We start from the raw sequence: 20948 nt of genomic DNA on the forward strand, positions 1-20948 counted from the left end.
TGACCCCTCAGCCAATCGGCGTTTGGAGTCTCGACACCCCCCCCCCCCGGCCCGCAGTCATCCCTGTCCAGGCTCCGCCCCCACGTCTGAGTCCCGCCCAGTCAGGCTCCGGAGCCCTCGCGGACTCGAGCTCAGGGAAGCGAGGTTTCCCGCGAGGGAGGTGAGTGGGGCGCGAGGCGGGAGTGACAGCGGTGGTCTCGGGTACGGAGCCACGCGGAGCGAGGCCGGGAGGGAGGGAGGCCTGCTGGGGTGCGCTCGCCGGGCCGCGCGCCTGGCGGGGTGGGAGGAAGAGCCGGGTTTGGATTTCCTTCAGGATTCGGACTCGCCTTCCCGAGCGGCGGCGCGGGGGCGGGCCTGGGCCGCTGACCCCCGGCCCTGGCGGACGGCGGGGCTGATAGCAGAGGGTCAGCGCTGGAATTTCAGAGTTTGCTCCGGAGTGGGAATGGCACTGACGTGACTGGCCTTCTAGGGAGGGGCCCCTTGGACCCCGGTCCTCGTCTGCCCCTTATGCGCTCCATTTTGCAATTTGGGCATTTTGGAAATGGTGTGGGAAGCTAATACCGACTACAGTTCATCCGTAACCGGGATCCTCAGTGTAAAAAAAGGAACAAAGGCTGCGCACTTGCCTCGTCAGTGACTCTTAGTGGATCCCATAGCTTTTAGATAAAAGAGATCAGTGGTCCAATCTCTTGCTTTTGGAGCCCCCCCACCCGCACCCCCACCCCCACCCAGTATGGACATTCTTCTGTCTTGCTGGCGCGCAGCTCCCCAGCTGCTACCTGAGGGAGGAGCAGGGCAGCTGGCTCCTTTCACACCTGGCTGGCTGCTCACCCACCATCACAAAGTTTTAACTCACGTGGGGCTGAAATTGAACTCCTGACCGCTTAAACTGAACAGCCATATTCCTTCTCTCTGCAGAAACTTTTGATGACACGAATCCCATTTTCACAAAACAGCTTTTCAGCAATTTCAGGATTGTGTTTCGTAACTGAAGACTTGTGCCGGCTCAACATGGCTGATTTTTTCCGTTCTTGCTTCAATGGCATGGCTTTGAGGCTTATTACTCCCACTGTACTTCCCCCGCCGGTAACTCGTTCACCTCCTACATGCCCTCTGTTGTATCAGTAAGCCTTATAAACATTCTAGAAGTGGACCAACACGTAGAGCATGAAGTGGAAATAAACTTGCCTTGGGTCAGACTCTTAACCTGGGTTGTGCATTTAATTAGAACTAGGCCTTTTTGCAGGGACCTCACATTAATCTTCCTTGAGCTTGCTGTTAACCTGAACATCTGTAGTTTTTGAAATTCACTAAATCTCTGCCTACCTCGCCCCCAATATGCAAAGTGGTTTTGAATTGAATATTTGGATTTCAGTCCAGAGTGTCAGACTTTTTACAATTCACCTTGACTGCTTTATTCATCTTTTAGCTTTGGATTCTCCAGCAATTCATCAGCTTTCTCAGCTTCAGGTCACTCCCCAGCTGTGCCACACATATCTTCTGTATCTTCATTTTTAACAGTCTACACCAAGGATAATACATAGTTTAATTTTCTGTTGATCATGTATATATGACGTGCAGTTCATCTTACATACAATATGCCTTAATCAGCTTTATTCGATCACCCTGATTTACAGTTTCCCGATTTTGTTCAGAGAACATTGTTTTTAAGTATAAGTGAAAGAAAATGCAGTGAAAATATTGTTTAAAATTAAAAGCCATATACCTTTTGGTTTTCTACAACTTTTCGATTCAATGACATTCCAATTCATTTAGCTTACCAGTGAATATGCATATGGAATGGTAATTGCTTTAGAAAAGTGCTTCTCAAAAAATGTTTAAAGTACAGAAGAAGGAAAGCTTCAGGGGCTCTGAATCTGTATCCGTCAGCCTGCTTAGATTTCTTTGGAGCCAATTTTTCACCGGTGCCCCCACAATTCCTTCTACAATGAGACTACCTATGAGAGAGTAATGAATGAGAAGAAAAGATCTGTGCACTGAGGAATTCTATCATTTAAGTTTGGCAAAATGAGAGATTGTTGTAGGTCAGAAGCCAAGGGAACATGGTGTTTCTGGGAGGAGACAGGGCTTGACCAGCTGATCTAAAGCTGCAGAGAGCTCAAGGAATGTGAGAATTGCAAAATGTCCACTGAATTTAACAATATGAATGTCAAAATTGACTTGCACAAGAGCTGCCTCTATGAAATGGGGCATACAAAAATCAGATTGCACTGGGTTAAGGAGTATAGGTGAGGAAAGGGGAAAGTTAATAAAATGATATCTTTTTACTGGATTGGCCAAAAAGTTTGGTTTTTTCGGTAAGATGGTTCTAGTAGCACTTAGTTGTTTTTAACTTCATTGGAAACAATTTTATTGGATTGTATTGTGACAGCTGTCATATTGGCGTGCATTTAAAAAAACTTATCAAAATTAGTGAATTTTTGGGTAGCCATTTTAATGTCGAAGATGGAAGAAAAAAGCAACATTTCCAGCATATCATGCTTTATTATTTCAAGAAAGATAAAAATGCAGTTGAAACTCAAAAAAGATTTGTGCAATGTATGGAGAAAGTGCTGTGACTCATTGAACATGTCAAAAGTGGTTTGTGAAGTTTTGTGCTGGAGATTTCTTACTGGACAATGTTCCATGGTCAGGTAGACCAGCTGAAGTTGATAGTGATCCAATCGAGACATTAAGTGAGAACAATCAACAGTATACCATGCTGGAAATAGTCAACATACTAAAAAATATTGAAATCAACCGTTGAAAGTCATTTGTACCAGCTTGGTTATGTTAATTGCTTTGATGTTTGAGTTCCACATAAGTTAAGTGAAAAAAACCCTCGACTGAATTTCCGCGTGCAATTCTGTGCTTAAACATAATGAAGACGTTCCGTTTTTAAAACAAATTGTGACGGGCAATGAAAAGTGGATACTGTACAATAATGTGGGACAAGTGAAATGAACCACCACCAAGCACACCACAGGCCGGTCATCATCCAAAGAAGGTGATGTTTTGTATGTGGTGGAATTGGAAGGAAGTCCCCTATTATGAACTCCTTCTGGAAAACCAAATGATTAATTCCAGCAAGTACTGCTCCCAATTAGACCAAGTGAAAGCAGCACTTGACAAAAAGCGTCCAGAATTAGTCAATGGGAAAACCTATAATTTTCCACCAAGATAACACAAGACCACATGTTTTTTTGATGACCAGGCAAAAACTGTTACAGTTTGACTGGGAAGTTCTGATTCATCCGCCATATTAACTCTGTTAATAGTTTCCTTTCACAAAAAAGTTTTAACGTTGATGAAGTCTAACATGTCATTTTTATTGTTGTTGTTTATGTTTTTGGTATTATATCTAAGAAATCATTGTCAAATCCAATATTGTGAAGTTTTTCTCCTTTGTTTTCTTCTAGGAGTGTCATGTAGGTCTTTGATCCATTTTGGTTAATTTTTGTAGAAGGAAAGCTTTCTGTCTTTCACCACTGAGTATAATGTTGGCAGTGGGTTTTTTATATGACCTTTATCATGTTGAGATAGTTTCCTTCTATTTCTAGTTTATTGATTCTTTTTATCATGAAAATATTGAGTCTTTTCATGTATTTGCTATTCTAATTTCCCTGCTTCTTTGATTGTAAGTAAGATTAATACTGGTTGTGGTTTGGGTTCTCTCTCCTAAACTTGATTTTGTTAACTTTCATCTAAATTTCCAACACCACCTGATATTAAAACGCCACCCTCTCTTCTCCCCCACCCCCTTGCAGGCTTCTCTCTGGGCTCCACAGTGCAGTCTCACACGAAGGGCATCTGGATGTGGTGTGTGCCTCATCCCAAGAAGCCAAACCGTACTCTAGTTCTGCTTGACACTGAGGGCCTAGGGGATGTGGAGAAGGTAAGGACTGAGGATTCAAATTTGAACGAAACCCCTCATGTCTGAATATTCTCTACAAGTATTTAATTTTTTTTTTTAATATGACCTTGCACTTAACCAGGTTTTTTCATTTCTGTTTACATGCCATGAGACCCAATTCAGCAACCAGAGGGCAGGAAAATATTCATAAGGTAGAATGCTAGAAGAAGACCATAGCGGTCAGTAGACAGTATTCTAATTATTAAAAGGCTGTAAGCTAAGCCAGTTAACCCCGGATAAAGGGAGTACAAATAAATTCAACGTAACGAATCTTATGCTGCAAAGAACGTTCGTTAAGGATTTACGTTCTTAAGTCTCATACCTTGACTTTAAATTTAAAGTCTCTCAGTAACTCAGTGACCTTAGCAAATTATTTGACCTCTTCTAACCTCAGCTTTCTGATCTGTAAAACAGATGTACTAGATCTACATTTGCCTCACAATATTGTTTTAAGTATTTAAAAGATAAGTAACGGAAAGCATTAGATGCAAAACCATTGCTCAGTGAGATAGATACATATATTATTACGTTTACATTAAGACAATTGTTCTGTAAAAATGAAAAGTTTAAATTTAAATTATATTTAAGTCCTTAGAATGCCCACCAACAAGGACTGTTTGCAATTATCTACCAATGATCATAAGAGGGGCTAGTGAGAATCAGGCTAAACCAAAATCACTAATCAGAAAACTATTCAAAGTTCCAGTCCTACTAATAATCATTTTTGTTTGGCTTTGCTTTTCTCATAGAGGTCGTTAGTCTAAAAAACACTCTAATTAAATGAGCATTCTTTTACTACTGCCGATCTGGAAAGTGCCATAAGAATGAAACATAATCCTGGTTCAAATGTGCTCTGATTTCCAGGGCGACAACCAGAATGACTCCTGGATCTTTGCTCTAGCAATACTCCTGAGCAGCACTTTTGTGTACAACAGTATGGGAACCATCAACCAGCAGGCCATGGACCAACTGCAGTATCCTTTTCGGGTTCCAAACAGCATGAAAGTCAGGAGGGAGACCAATATTTAAAAAAAAAAAAAAACAGCTGCCTAACTGTGAATCCTGGTGAATAAAGCACAAAAAGAGAAACATTAAAAAATAATTCAAGGGCAGGGGAAAAATCTTACATATCAGTACCTACTGAAGAATTGATACTTGGGTTAAGAACAAAGGCAAAACAAAGGTTTTGTATGTGGAACTAATGTAGGATCGGGGCACTGTTCTTTCATGCCAGTTTTCCTTAACTTGCTACTCAGCTATGTGACGGAACTCACAGATAGAATTAGGGCAAAATCCTCACCTGACGTGGATGGGTTTGAGGATTCAGCTGACTTTGTGAGCTTCTTTCCAGACTTTGTGTGGACACTGAGGGATTTCTCCCTAGACTTGGAAGCAGATGGGCAATCCATCACAGCAGACGAGTACCTGCAGAATTCACTCAAGCTTAGGAAAGGTCAGGAGACTTAGAGGTGGTAAATGGGATGACAAAACACGGAAAACTATCATTCTTTCGTTTTCTATCAGCTGTTTTCTTATATCTATGGTTTTTATTTCTTCTCAGGGGGCGATTACTAAGAATTCATGCTTGTTTACTAACTGAATTAATAGATTCAATTTTAAATTATTTTCTCCCTGTTCTAAGAACAAGTTTCTTTTTCTTTCACCTTTCCCTGTGCTGTGATTAGATTGATATTATCTCCCTGCCTAGGGCTTGTGATGCTGTAATTAACTGAAGAATATGGAGTAGAATAGGTCATTTATTGGAAGAAAATAAATAAAAGCATGAACCGTGCACTAGTCTAGAGGTTGGTAAAGGATGGCCCACAGGCAAATAATGTCTAATTCAGCCTACCAGCTGGTTTGGTAAATAAGGTTTTATTGGAATAATGCTATGCCCATTCATTTATAGATTGTCTATGCCTGCGTTCATGCTACAGTAATAGAACTGAGTACTTGGAAAAGAGACCATCTGGCTTGCAAAGCCTGAAATATTTACTGTTTGGCCCTTTATGGAGAAAGTTTGCAAGCACCTATATTAGGCAAATTCTTTTTACCTTCCTCCAGGTACCAATCAAAAAGATAAAAATTTTAATCTGCCTCGACTCTGTATCCGGCAGTTCTTCCCAAACAAGAAATGCTTTATCTTTGATCGGCCCACTAGTAGGAAGAAACTGGGCCAGCTTGAGGAACTGTGTGATGATGATCTGGACTCCGAATTTGTGCAACAAGCTGCAGTCTTCTGTTCCTACATCTTCAGCAATTCCAAAACGAAAACTCTTTCAGGAGGCGTCAAAGTCAATGGACCTCGTGAGTCCTCTTCCCAGTCTCTACTCTCACTGTTAAGACTAAAGGATGGTGTAATAACATCCACCTGGCTTCAGCTCTGAAAAATGCACACCTACTGCTATTATTGCGCTGAATTCAAGATGGCACCAACACATCTAACAGGTTTTATTAGTCAAATTTCTTAGGTGAGAAAAGATAGAAAAGGCTAAAGAAAAAAAGAGCTTAAAATTGTCCTAGTAAACTGGACCTGCCCTGTCCAATATGGTTGTCTATGGAAAAGTGCAGCTATCAAAATTTAAATGTAAATGAATTAAAATCAGGGAAATTTAACATTATGATCACACAGCTATGTCTCAAGGGCTCACAGCTACACGTGTCTAGTGGCTACCACACTGGACAGAACATACAAAACATTTCCACCATCACAGAAAGTTGTCCAGAACTTTGCCAGAATAAACAAAAGGACTCCTTTTGATTTGTTCCACAAATATTAATTAAACGTTTCCCATGGACCTACCAGGGCTCATGATACAGACATAAATGAGAGAGATATGGTTTCTGTCCTAACAGTGCTTGGGGGTGAAGTGAATACACTCAATAAACACAGGCCTAGGTGATCTAGAACAGATGTTCTCAACCTTTGATGTGCATATGTACCACCTGAGGTTCTTGCCAGACATGAGGGTCTAAGTCAGTGGAACTGGGGCAGAGGCTGAGAGTCTGCATTTTTAGCCAGTTTGCAGGTGATGCTGAGGACACTGATGCTGTAAGGCAAATGGTTGGTAATAGACATCATCAGAATTACACAGAATAGAAAGTTTCCTCACTCCACCTATAATAAACATCATCATTTGTTCTCTATTTGCAGGTCTAGAGACCCTGGTGCAGACCTATGTCAATGCCATCAGTAGTGGGGATGTGCCCTGCATGGAGAATGCAGTCCTGGCCTTAGCCGAGATTGAGAACTCAGCCGCAGTGCAAAAGGCCATTGCCCACTATGACCAGCAGATGGGCCAGAAGCTGCAGCTGCCCACGGAAACCCTCCAGGAGCTGCTGGACCTGCACAGGGCCAGTGAGAAGGAGGCCATTGAAGTCTTCATGAAGAGGTCCTTCAAAGATATAGACCATGTATTTCAAAAAGAACTAGGGGTAATTTTTTTCTTAAATTTACTAGGATTAGGCTCTTGGAAAGTAAAGTACTATTAGAAAATGAAACGGGTGCTCAGTTTGAGAAAAGCAATTTTTACTAGACTTTTAAATGGTGACAAACACTATGTGTTATTATCACAAGAGGAAGAAATTCTTATTGGTATACTTTATTAGGATGCATTGAAACTTTTTTCTTTCATGAATAAATAATCTTCCCTATAATTTCATTACATGCATGTAAGTAACAATCAGAGCTTCTAATCAAATGACATGCTCACTGTTATCAGACTCATTGATATTCTGGCCAAAATCAAAGAAAATTTTAGTCTTAGTTACCATGAACAGGCTTATGTTGAGCCACATTTATTTCATGTGCAATCACTGCTCCAGTTTGAAAATCACCTCCAAAGCTATAGCATAAAGCTAGTAATCTCTGCTCTGAAGGTCACCCCCATGGTGAAAGGGACTTGTGTAGAAAGACAGGATCAGGAGGAAGGATATGGTTTTGCTGAGGGCCTCTAAGTTCTTCTAGGGGGTCACAGACCTTTTTTATTTTCACTTTTATGAGAAGTCTTTCCAAAAATTCTGAGATCAACTTAACATCTTTTCACTATTCTTTTTACTTCTTATTTTTTACATTAAAGGCCCAACTAGACAAAAAGCGAGATGACTTTTGTGACCAGAATCTTAAAGCATCATCAGATCATTGCTCAGCTTTACTTAAGGATATTTTTGGTCCTCTAGAAGAAGGTGTGAGACAGGGGATTTATTCTAAACCAGGAGGCTATCGCCTCTTCATTGAGAAGATACAAGAGCTGAAGAAAAAGTATCTTGAGCAGCCCAGCAAGGGAATACAGGTAACCAAAATTAATTCTGGGAAGCTGCTGACATGCCCCTTGAAACAGCAGTGTGACCAAGTGTATTGCACACAGATGCGTAATTACAGAACTGACAGGATTCATGCTCTCATTCCAAAAACACATACTGGGAGTCTGTTATACCAGATATATCCTATCTGCTCATCCAAGAGACTGCACTCAGGTAACAACCGAGGTATAAATTGGGCCATCAGATATATCCAAAATTTCAAGTAATGTCATCATTTATCTCTCTGCCTGTTGCGCCCCTCAACCCCACACTTTCCTCCCTCCCACTCTCCCTCCACCCGCTTTCTTCTGATCTGCTTTTGCCATGATGGCTTCATTCTCCAACAAGCTCACCCCATGTGGGACCACAGCACCAACAGCTCCAAAATTAGAGCCCTCAGTCTAAAAGAACAGAAAATCACTATTTATATCTATATCAATCTCTTATAAAGGATTCTGCTCAGGACAGTGTCATGCTTGGGCAGCCTGGAACATGTGCTCAACCCAGTGACAGGGAATCCTGACCACCAGGCACGCCAGGGCCAAGAGGAGCAATTCCTAGAGGGAAAGATGGTGGGCAAATAGGAATAAGTGCTTACAGCCATTTCCTCTTACTAACCCCATTTTTTCTGGGTCCTAGGCTGAAGAGATTCTTCAGGCCTACTTGAAGTCCAAGGAGTCTGTAATGGATGCAATTCTACAGACAGACCAGACTCTCTCAGAGAAGGAAAAGTTGATTGAAGGTGAGGAGCGAGTCAAGAGACTAGATAGCCTCGAAAGATCTTGAAAGCGCTAACTATTCATCTGGGTGAACACAGAACCCTTAAACTATAGCAAGATGAGAAAAAAAAATGCCTTTTACTTGCTAAAGTCATTTCTGAGTAGGGTGTATGCAGTCAGTAGCAACAGTGACAGGTAAGTGTACATGGAAGAAAGGAGCAAAATGGTCATCCACATACATTTTTCTTTTCCTTTTCCTCCTGACAGTGGAACGCGTGAAAGCTGAATCTGCACAGGCTGCAGCAAAAATGCTGCAGGAAATGCAAACAAAGAACCAGCAGATGATGGAACAGAAAGAAAAGAGTTACCGGGAACATGTGAAACAACTGACTGAGAAGATGGAGAAGGATAGGGTCCAGTTGCTGAAAGAGCAAGAGAGAACTCTCGCTCTCAAACTTCAGGTATTTAATTGCATCACCTTGAGATTCCTGTTATTCTGTTTTCTCCCCACTCTCCCTGTTCACAAGCGTGGCATGGCAGTGAGAACATGAAGCCCAGAAGAAGGACCTTGCTTGCCCACTTGTACTTTTCAATCTCTATCTGCTGGCCTGAAATGGCCCCTACAATGTCTGGTTGTTAAAAGCTTTTATTTGCAGTTAGTCACACCAAGTCCTTTAGCATTATACCTGCCAATCATGGTAGCTATTATCTGCTAGGCATTATAAAGAAGGTCTTATCCACATCTCTTGCTTAGTACTATATGAAGCAAAAACCGCTATGTTCTCATTGCTTAGGATACGAAACGGAGTTTCAGAGGAGACTAAATTAACTTTTATAGCATGACAGTGCTTAGGAAGATATCTGAACTGTCTTCATCACTTAGAGGCATCCACAAATATTTTCTCTGTCAGACCTGGTATGACTTTTAGCTCCAAGAGAACCTTCATAAGCAGAAGGACTCCTTAACTCTCACACCATTGTGTCAGTCTGTCACTCCTACCAGTTTTCTATGCCCTGCTCCTAGTGTGTGTTGAGTTGGGAATTGTGTGCAGAGATCCAGTATGATCAGTCCGGGGCCCTGATTCCCTTACCTATATTTTGCTTCCCTTGCCACCAAGTTGTGGAAGCTTGGATCAAATTCCCTGATCTAAGATTAAGACACTGCAACAGATTTTGAAAATTCTTCATTTATTTCTGTGTTACATGTGTATGTTTGAGTATAAAAAACTCAAAATGTATAGATAAGATTTGAAACCAAATTTTTCATCAAGATTGCCCACAAAGTCTGTGTACAATTAATGGGATAAAACATTAAGACTGGTAGTTTAGGTTCAGCAACATATGGGGAGATATAACCCCCAAGTCTTTCTTAACTCAAGGAGACTCGGGAAAAGTAATCACAGAGCTGGAAGGCCCAAGAGAAAGGATAATGAAATTAATGGTAGAGAACATTTCAAGAAGAAATTAAATATTTTTTAAAAATCTATGAATGTGGAAACTAGATAGAAGGTAGAGATTTACTTAATGCTACACGTTATTCAGCCACCACTTGCACTTTTTTAGGAACAGGCCCAACTACTACAGGAAGGATTCCAAGAAAAGAACACACGACTTCATCAAGAAATAAAGAATCTCGAGAAGAAGATGCAAGAACGAAACAATAATTGTTCCCTAAGCTAAAGAACTAAAGAATAGAGCTTTTCTGGTCACTCATCTGACGTATTAATCAAGCAGTTTAAAATTAAGAAAAATGTCACCACACTTGCTAATATTTAGGTTTTGCATTTTTACTATACTAAAAATTTGCAAAGACATGCAGTACTATATTGTAATCATGTCCATCTACCTCACAATATTGTAAACTGTGTAACAAGATGCATTTTACCTCTGTGCCAACCCAGGAGGTATCAAAATCTGGTACCATCCTGGAGCTTCTTCTTCCAGATGACCACTACCTGGACAAGTGGATACTGAGTAAAGTCTCAGATTAAAGACTTGGGACATAGTTGGTCATGAGTTTGGCCAAGTGCACAACAGTTTCCAATTTCAAGGTCAACCATTCTAGCTTCTTAGTGAAGACAGTATACAGTGTCCCATTGTTTCAAGACTGCACAGTCTGTCAGCAATGATGTGATTCCTGGGCACTGGGAATGGGCAGTGCTTACTGGTGAATTCTAAGCGAAAGCAAATCACCTTATATAGTGATGTAGAAACTCTACAGAGTTTCCATAGGAAGATGGGAGAAACCATTAGCATGAGTATGAGTTGGATCATAAATCAATGGGCTAAAGAAGGAAACTTTCCCTTCTTGCTCAAATCACCCAGATTATAACTTTAATGGGGCTCTTTAGAACTTTAGGTAAGTGACATTGGACTAAACATAGTAACGTGATGACAATTATACATGGTGTGTTTGTAGCAATTTATAATTTGTAAAGATGAACTTGAAATGATGACAGATAATGTGCTAGAAAACTGAGCTAAATTTATTATTTGATTGTTTATAACCCTAAAGTTTAGGCTATATTTTCCCAATTCTTAAGAGTCATATTTGAAAGCCTGCTTATTTTCCCCAAAGAGAATATGGGTTGTTTTTTACTTTTTTTGACCAGTAAGATAATGCTCTTGATATTACTTACAATAGACTTTGTCACAATTGTCAAAAGTCCTGGGTATGTGGTTGAAATTTCTTAAAGTGATTAAGAATTATTTTTAATCTGGATATAAATTATGCCTTATTGAAGTTTACATTTCTGATTTTTTAAAGTTTTTAACCAGAAAAATAAGGTTTTAGTTTATATAGCTATGGTTGGCTAACTTTACTGTAAAAGATGGGATAGTAACTATTGATGGCTTTGTGAGCCATATGGTCTCTGACTCTGCCACTGAATGCTGCCATAAAGCAGTCATTGATGAAACATAAATGGATGGGCATGGCTGTGTTCCAAGAATACACTGTTTTCAAAAACAGGTGGCACTCAGAAGCCATAGTTTGCAGACTCTTGCTTTATATACTAGAAACATTAGTCAAAGTTCTATGCACCTGCCTTATGTTCCTTGCATTTGTAAGGAACATACAAATTAGATTGTATATGTTAGCATCTTGAAAAGATTATGCAGTGTTTCAAAATATTACATAATGAGAGAAAAGCAGGGAAGCAGCTAATGCCACTAAATCTACATTAACAAGCATGCGTTTTTTTTGGTTGCCTTGGGACCTTTTACTCCACTGAATCCGCTTTGCTCATATCAGGATGGAGAACACCTCTCTCCACAGTAGGGCAAGCGCTTATAAGCAGTACTTCTTTACTCAAACTGCGACTTCATAAGGGACCACGTGAGACCAACAGCATATTAGATGGAGTGTTTATGTAGATATACTTTGTATTTCCCAAGCTGAGCTCCAAGAAAGGAGTAAGTCAAATACATGTTTATTAGTTGATGAAACTTCACCATAGAATAGAATAACTCTGCCTTCAAGACCAAGTAGTGGTTTGTTAATCATTTAAAAATAAGCAAATTAAAGCTAAACTAAATTAAGTAACTTCCTCTCTAGGTTGGTAGCATGAGTTTCTATACCAGATTCCAAATCATCTGACTTCTGGTTTAATGCTTTTTCTATAATATCTCCAGGAACAAAATATAGCTCTCTTCCCAGGGAGCCATGTTGCTTTCAACAGTGGTCCTCAATCTAGCTGTGCATTAAAATAAATGTATTAAATACAAAGATTCTATGGCCCCTACCCTTCCCCTGACTTTCTGATATAGTAGATCTGAGATGGGTCATTGAGTGCTATAATGACAAGAAAAGGACAATTCAATGTTATACACTTTGAATCTACCAAAGCTACCACATGTTAGGGCCTACATTTGCTGAGCCTTCTGGGGTTTCTGTGTCAAAATTCTTTTTAGCCTAGAGAAGAATATCTTCCCTGTTTAAGTGACAGGTTGGTCATTTTTCTTCTATGGGTTTATAAAGGAAATATAAACTCCATAGTTCTAGAGGGAGGGAACACACCAAAAACTGAGATACAGACAAAATAGCAGAACTCCCTGCCCTACACATGTCCAGTGTCAATAATCAGTTAGGTCAGTGAAAATGTATGCACTAAAAATCACAAATATAAAGATTTAATAAATGTTTTTAATATTTGATATATTAGATAAATTAAAAAGCAACATTATCACTGATTATCACTAATTATCAACAGTATTATCAGTGTAGATGCATAATTTCAATAACTTAGATGAAAAAGACTAATTTCTCAAAAAGCACACACAAAAAACCACCCAAGTTGAAATAATGGGCTGAATAATCCTATAGCTTATAAAGAAATTGATTTTGTAGTAAAAAAAAAAAATTCTGATAAGGTATCAGTAAGATAGTGCAACAGGAGGTCCCAGCCCTTGTCCCCTAACAAGAACATACTTTAAAAATGCTTTTGCGGCCAAAATACCTTTTTGAGATCTCCAATCGGGAATCATATGCTCCAGAATCCAGTTAAGAATTGGCAAGAGCTCAAGTGAGCACAGAGTGAGACAAATCTCTCTGAAATGGGTAAGAAGAGCAGTTTTCCTTTACTAACATCAGCCTCTCCCTCAAGCCCGAACAGCTCAGCACTTAGAGAAATCCCCTCAGCTCACCATTTTTCCCTTGGGGGCAAAGAATGAGGGAAGCAAGCATCCACCTTTCCTAGATTTTCGGAGTGCTGCTCAAGAGATCTATGTCTGTCTCCCCTCACTGGGAGCTCTGAGGCAACCAAGTTGGTCAGCCTCCTGGGAGAAGCTAAAAACAAACAGAAAAGGGGGGGTGGGGCAGGAGCTCTCAGCAGCTCACATGGCTCTGCAGGGCTCAGAGAAGGCACACCATTTTGAGACGTCCCTTTCAAGAGGAAGGGAAAGAAGTAGAGCTTGACCCAGCCTCCTGCCCTTCCAGCACATGCTGTCATGAATATTTTATTACACTGCCATAGGAAAAAGCAGCCAGTGGCTCTCAATAGCTGCAATGGCTCTGTAGGCAGGGAAAAGACATAATCCAGAATCTTCTCCATCAGCTGGGAGGGAGAGACGTGGAACTTGCACCCAGAGACTCAGTATTTCAGTACGATAACCTCAGGAAAAGGAGCAGGAGGTTTACGGTGGGCTGCGCAGCTCTGTGGGATTGGGAGAAGGTGTACAAGCCTGCAATTTCTCCCCAGGAGAGAAGGAGAGGACAGAAGTGTGTATCCTACATAGCAGCTTACCAGAGCACTGCTATAGGGAGAAGGGAAACCAGCTTACAGCAGGTGCCTGGAAAACATGACTCTCTGAAATTGGAGTATGTATAAACCTGAAACTTCTTCCTCAGAAGGGAGGGAGAGGAGTGGAGAATGCATATCTTCAGAAAACATTTGAGTTGCTCATAGAAGCTCTAGTTGGGCTGATTGGGGAATGTCTTTCTCTGCTAAAATACAGTCAGTCCATAAAGACTGGAAGAGGTTAATGTCCTTTCAGATACACACATACGAATGCAAAGCTACAGGGAACAAAAAGAATCAGAGAAATATGACACAACCAAAGGAACAAAGGAAATCTCCAGTAACTGACTCTAGAGAAATGGAGAACTATGAATTTCCTGACACCTAATTCTAAGTAAACACTTATAGAAACTCAGTAAGCTACAAGAGAACACAGATAGGCAACTTAAAAAATCAGGAAAATAATATATAAACAAAATGAGAATATCATAAAAGAAATAAAAACCATGGAAAAGGACCAAAAAATTCTGCAGCTGAAGAATACAACGGAATGAAAAATTTTTTAAATGGCTTCAGTATCAGACTCAATCATTCAGAAGAAAGAATCAGTGACCTTGCAGACAGGTCATTTGAACTTAGCCAGTTAGAGGAACAAAAAGGAAAAAAAAAAGGAAAGTGAGGAAAACATACAAAACCTATAGGAAATCATTAAGCAAAGGAATGTATGCATTATTGGAGTCCCAGAGGAGAACAGAGAGAGATGAGGGCAGAAAGCTTATCTAAAGAAATAATGTCTGGAAAACTCTCAAGTCTCAGGAGGGAAATGAACTTCCATACTCATGAAACTCTAAGGAGCTCACACAAGATGAAACAAAGAATATTACCCCCAGAAATGTAGAGCCAAATTCTCAAAATTCAAAAACAATTTTGAATGCAGCAGGGGAAAAGTGACTTATTACATACAAGGAGATCTCCATAAGGTTATCAGCAGATTTCTCAACAGACATTATGCAGTGGGATGATACATTCAAAGTGCTAAAAGGAAAAAATACCAATCAAGAATATTATGCCCATCAAAGCTGTCTTTCAGAAATGAAGGCGGGATAAAGACATTCCTAGACAAACAAGCTGAAGGAGTTCTTCATCACAAGACCTGCCTTACAAGAAATGCTAATGGGGCTTCTACAAGTAGAAACAAAAGAATGCTAAGTAACAAAATGCAAACATATGAAAGTATAAAACTCATTGGTAGATGTAAATATATAATCAAATTCAGAATACTCGAGTACTGTAATAATTGTGTATAATCACTTGTAACTCTAATGTAAAACTTGAAAGACAAAATTATTAAAAGTATAACACAATAATTTGTTCATAGATACACAATATAAAAAGATAAAGTCTGACATAAATAGCATGAGGTGTGGCAGGGTGACGGAAAAGTGTAGAGTTTTTGTAAGCAAGTGAAATTAAGTTGTTATCAGCTTAAAATACAGTGTGGTAAAAATAAGATGTCTCATGTAAGCCTCAGGGTAACCACAAGGGAAAACCCTCTAGTAGACACATAAAAGTTAGAAAGACAGGACTCAAGGCATACCACTATAAAAAACAACAAATCAAAAAGGAAGAAAACAAAAGAACAAAGGAACCACAAAAGAGTCAGAAAACAATTAACAAAATAACAGAAGTGAGACCCAAGTTACCAATAATTACTTTAAACATAAATGTATTAACTTCTCCAATCAAAAGACATAGAGCAGCTGAATGGATAAGGAAAAAGAAAAAGATTCAGCGTTATGCTGCCTGCAAGAAATGCACTTCAGCTTTAGGTACACACATAGTCTAAAAATGAAAAGGTGAAAAAGATATCCCACGCAAATGATAACCAAAAGAGTGTAGAAGTAGCTACATGTATATCAGGCGAAATAGACTTTAATTCAAAACAATCGCAAAAGACCAAAAAGGTTATTATGTAATGAAAAAAGGGATCAACTCATCACGCAGATATAATAATTGTAAATATATATGCACCCAACATTGGCACGTCAATATATTAAACAAATATTAACAGATCTAAGAGAAAAAATAGACAGCAATACAATAATAGCAGGGGCCTTTAATATCCCACTTTTAACAATGAACTTTTTGGCCCACCCAATAACAAGGAACGTTTTCACCAACCCAATAACTAGAAGGGGCTTGAGCAAGAAAATCTGAATACACAGAGGAGAGGGCTAATAATGGAACAAGTTCTGTGTGGAGAGGAGAGGAATGACATCTAAGTCATGGGAGGAGGGACTGTCCTTTTGTAGCAGGGTCACTTCCCTTATTATAGCAGGAAGGAAAAAAGGAATATCTTAGGTTTGGTTTTTAAGATGTGAGTAAGTTGAAAGAGTTCCCATCTGATTGCTCCTATTTTCTCTGTGATAGAGAGCAAGGTCATCTGCTTAGATTAAAGAGGGTTTTATATTAGAGGAGTGTGGGAAAATTTTAAATAATCATTTTGTACTATGGGAGAGAAATATTGCCTATTTTCTTATGGCTTTTGGATGAGCCCAAGAAGTAAACAGATTAACTGGGGAAAAGCACACATTTGATAAAAGTTCTATGTGACACAGGAATTTTCACAAGGAAATGAAGACCCAAAGAAGTAGCAAAACCAAGTGCTTTTATGCTGGATTGAACAAAGAGAAGCCATTGTGGAAAAGTCACCAAAAAATATGGGGAGACTAAAGGAAGATAAGAATTATTTTGATAACATCTGTTTGTACAAAATTCTCTCAGCTTTAACTCCCTAAGAGTGTTTCTTTTTTCCCAGTACAGGGCAAATATCTTTCACACGGGAATTTTATCTCCTGTTTTCAGGACCAAAGGGGACGATCAGATCACTCTTCTTGCCTCGGCTCTCTTTCCAGTGCCTTTAGCTCAAAATAATCCTTAGGTCAAAGTGGCATATTTTGGGTTGCCATATTCTGCCACCCTCTTCCTATAAAATATAGTAGAAATGCTGGAGAGTGTTGGGGCTCAACTTGAGATTAGTGACCATAATTTGTGGTGAAACCAATCCTATCCTTTGTGATTTTCTCCAGCAGTCCACAGTTTCATGGACTGTAGGAAAAACAGACACTGTAATTGAGTTCATCCAGGGCTAGGGTTTTATAGATACCTATCTATAAAAGACAGACAGGGAGCTAGGGCACTCATTGTCAAGAACATGATTGAAGCGGTAGAACTGGCATCTAAATTGGAAAATAAAGGAAGGTGAGGCTGATTGAGAAACGTAGAGACAGCTTCCTAGAGATCTTTTTTTTTTAAGCTCTTTATTGGAATATAATTGCTTTACACTCTTGTACCAGCTTTTGAGGTACACCAAAGTGAATCAGCTGTATATATGTATACATATATGCCCATATCCCCTCGCTCCCACGACTCCCTCCCACCCTCCCTGTCCTGGCCCTCTAAGACATCACCCATCATCGATCTTGATGATGTTTAAGAATAGTAATCATTGGAATAAGTGAGGAAATTGAAAGGATAGGTAGTTTATGGTCAAAGATCAGAATGCTTCAATTAGTTGTTTTGGGATTAGGCCAGATTGAGGTAATGGCAAGGTGCAGGGTGTGAGTGTAGGAGAGAGTGCCTAGGGTGGAATGGATGAGGAGAGCAATGGGCACAGGGATGTCAGTTGTTGGATGGGTCATCTCCGAAGACATTGGAATTACCTGGGATGATCACAGAACTTGGAGCTGAGAAGAAAACTGTGTGCCTAATGACAAACTCTCTGATGAATGACAAGGAGTTATCAGCAGGTCAGAAGATAATATCAGTGAGGAAGGTGAGGGAAATAATAGTCTGGTAATGGTAAAATAGACAGCAAGAAAGAGGTAAGTGGGGCATATACAAATGAAAGCTGACACTGAGGGATATAGAAGTGGTATCTTCAGGGAGCAATAAGGTTTGAGTTGCAGCTAGGAGGTACAGGGGACACTCTGAAAACATAAAGATACAATGGAGTTTGCTGAGAATGGTGCGGCTGTTCCAAAAGACACAGTCGAAAGTTTGGAAAGTGAAAGGGCTGGGTCAGTTTCTAGGCAATACATTGCATTATGGAGGTAATGTGCTATAGAAAACCGGGAAGAGGAGGTGGGATTTAGGCTTTGGGATTTCCAGAGGAAAATGGGTAGATTTAGTGTCAGCTCCCTAGGGGGAGTGGGTGTTGACGTGTGGTGGCCAGAGGGTGTGGCTTGCCCAACCTGGGGGGAATCTCCCAAGACCTGCAGTCTGAGGTCACACATAACCAGCCAGTGACTTACAATACTTTCTGAGATTACCTTTCAAACCAAGGGTTCATTTTTTCATCTGTTTTGAAGTATGAGGAAACAGGCCCAGCAAGAGTCAGGGAATGGTCCAAGGATAGAAACCTGTTTTTAATATCAAAAGTAAGGATTAGAATCCAGGTATCCTGGGCTTCCCTGGTGGTACAGTGGTTAAGAATCCACCTGCCAATGCAGGGGACACAGGTTCCATCCCTGGGCCGGGAAAAATACCACATGCCATGGAGCAACTAAGCCCATGTGCCACAACTATTGAGCCCATGTGCCAGAACTACTGAAGCCTGTGCACCTAGAGCCTGTGCTCTGCAGCAAGAGAAACCACCGCAATGAGAAGCTGGAGCACCACAGCAAATGGTAGCCCCTGCTCACCGCAACTAGAGAAAGTCCGTGCGCAGCAACGAAGACCCAAAGCAGCCAATGAATAAACAAACAAACAAACAAACAAATAAATTTATTTATTAAAAAAAAAAGAATCCAGGTATCCTGATTCCTAATCCTGTTTGCTCCCCTCCCAGCTCCTCACGCCCATTTATCTGAAGAAGGTAGAAGAGGTTTCTCTCACTCTTTTAGTTACAAGAAGGCATTTGCTTATACTACTTAATACCAAAGAAATTAGGTTAAACTTAAATAAATTGGCATTTATTTGCTGAAAAAATATTGTCCTAAACCATATAACTCAAGGATACTGAATGAAGATTGTTCAATGTAGTTATTGTTGTTTGGTAATACTTTTCCTCAGAACTAGCCTACTGCCTAATCCAATTAATATTTTATTCCTGAACAGAACTATTAATGACCCAAGAATAGGCAATTCTTGATTTAAGAAAACCTGGTTTTTGACTTCAAAGTCATAAAACATGAGATATTATTTACAGAGGAATCAATATTTCATTAAAAGGACTCATCATAAATAGTTCACTTAAATCATTAATTTATAGTGTGATTTTATGTATTCATTCAGTCATTTGACGCATTTATCGTGTGCCTCCTATGTGCCAGAGAAGACAGTGGTGAACTAAACACACCAGGTCCCCCTGCTCATGGCGCCTACGTTAAATTATCAAATGAATGTGTGGGTGGTCAGCCAAACAAACAGAAAGTGGTTTGCAGAGGAGTAACCTAGGCTGATGTGATGTAGAATGGCTAAGAGGCTGTCATTTAAGCTGAGATTTGTTGACGAGGTCAGGATTTTCTATTTCACTTTTTAGGAAACATCCAGTATATTATTTTTCACATCTAAAGCTTTCTGTAGCCTTCATATTTTGGTAACTTAAAGAGATTCATAAGTATTGATAGTTTCAGTGGTCCCTTTGAATCGATAAAGTATGTCTTTTTTTCTAAAAGTTTGATTTTTAGAGATAAAGGAAATGCCATCCACTGGTAAAACATTGTTGGAGTGAAACTTTATGGGAAGTTTCTGCTGGCCTGAATGCTTTCACTTCTAAATGGCAGTATAATAAGAATTCCATTTTGCTTTGCTCTCCCTACACTGACCCATGATTGATAATGATTTCCTTACAGGTAGAGAAGTAATTCAGATGCATGCCTGTTAGAAGCCATTTCAATAGATTCCAGCTACCTAGCTATCTTATGGAATTGTTGAAGGAAGTACCATCTGAGAAAATAAGGGAAGAGTCACTCATGTATTCTTTATATTTATCAAGGACCTACTATAGTCCTTTTCAAACAACTTTCTAAATAACCTGTTTCTAACAACTTTAATGTACTGTTAAAAGTTGGGGCTTTCCTAGTGACTTCTCTAGATGATTCCAAAAGATATGTAGTTCCTAGATGGAAATATTCTGGATTTAATGCCTACTAGAAATGGAACTTTTACTTCCTGTGGTTTAATGCTTTTTGACTCAATTAGAACTTTGTTTTCTGAATTTACCATATTCTCACATATCTCTAGTTTAAAACGACACAGCATAAATTTGTATAAGGAGGATTATATTAGAGTGATTAGAATGATTCTAGTGATGAGAGATTATATCATAGAAAGAAAATTCAGCTGTCAAAAATTTTTATTTCTATTTTATACAAGCTTATGGTCTATTAGCTAGCTATAAATGTTTAATAGTGATATAAGTAAATATTTACTCCCTTTAAAATTTTTTCTTTTCTCCTGTAGCATGTTTTTGGCCCAGGGGAGACTGTGCACCATTGGCAGTAGACCTAAATTTCTGAAGACAATTTGTACTTCAAAAATCCTTGAACTCTCTACTTCTAATGCAGGTATTGCTGATTACTTATAGACATAATATTGCACGTATTCTGCAATGTCCAAAAAACATAATTTTTAAGCTACTTTATAGTTATTTTATTAGAATGAGTATTTCTGTTATATAAGCTGAAATTATCTCTTGTCATCAGCTAGAACTGACCTTCACTGGGCAGCTGTTTGCCTGTCTATGTATCAGGCATGTTGCTAGGCATTTTATTC

General features: G+C 39.5%; 2 protein-coding genes across 3 annotated transcripts in view; both read left to right on the plus strand.

Annotated features, from left to right (window-relative positions):
- Positions 1-102: 102 nt before the first annotated feature.
- Positions 103-20948, plus strand: part of KYAT3 (kynurenine aminotransferase 3) — a 195278-nt gene continuing 174432 nt past the window's right edge. The window contains exon 1 of the mRNA XM_057713785.1: positions 103-160. The gene's annotated coding sequence lies outside the window, so the exon portion shown is untranslated. The remainder of the gene's footprint in view (positions 161-20948) is intronic.
- On the plus strand, positions 109-12292 carry LOC130839515 (guanylate-binding protein 1-like). Of its 2 annotated transcripts, XM_057713744.1 has the most exons (11): positions 116-160; positions 919-1086; positions 3768-3895; positions 4778-4887; positions 5170-5366; positions 5978-6220; positions 7068-7348; positions 7993-8205; positions 8855-8957; positions 9202-9395; positions 10498-12292. In XM_057713744.1, exons 3-11 carry the CDS (start codon positions 3815-3817, stop codon positions 10612-10614), a joined length of 1539 nt encoding a protein of 512 aa, XP_057569727.1. In that variant the 5' UTR covers positions 116-160; positions 919-1086; positions 3768-3814; the 3' UTR covers positions 10615-12292. The 2 variants fall into 2 exon arrangements, with proteins under 2 accessions (XP_057569718.1, XP_057569727.1); XM_057713735.1 differs by lacking the exon at positions 919-1086 and having other exon boundaries at positions 109-160.

This window comes from Hippopotamus amphibius, chromosome 1 (genome assembly GCF_030028045.1).
Source record: "Hippopotamus amphibius kiboko isolate mHipAmp2 chromosome 1, mHipAmp2.hap2, whole genome shotgun sequence".
Taxonomy (NCBI): Eukaryota; Metazoa; Chordata; class Mammalia; order Artiodactyla; family Hippopotamidae; genus Hippopotamus; species Hippopotamus amphibius.

What these genes read in the sequence shown, in the direction of transcription:
- LOC130839515 (XM_057713735.1), top strand. Translation starts at nt 3,815, where the DNA reads ATGTGGTGTGTGCCTCATCCCAAGAAGCCAAACCGTACTCTAGTTCTG. An exon ending in GCCTAGGGGATGTGGAGAAG is followed by an intron (nt 3,896 to 4,777) that starts GTAAGGACTGAG and finishes TCTGATTTCCAG; the next exon opens with GGCGACAACCAGAATGACTC. An exon ending in CTCTCGCTCTCAAACTTCAG is followed by an intron (nt 9,396 to 10,497) that starts GTATTTAATTGC and finishes GCACTTTTTTAG; the next exon opens with GAACAGGCCCAACTACTACA.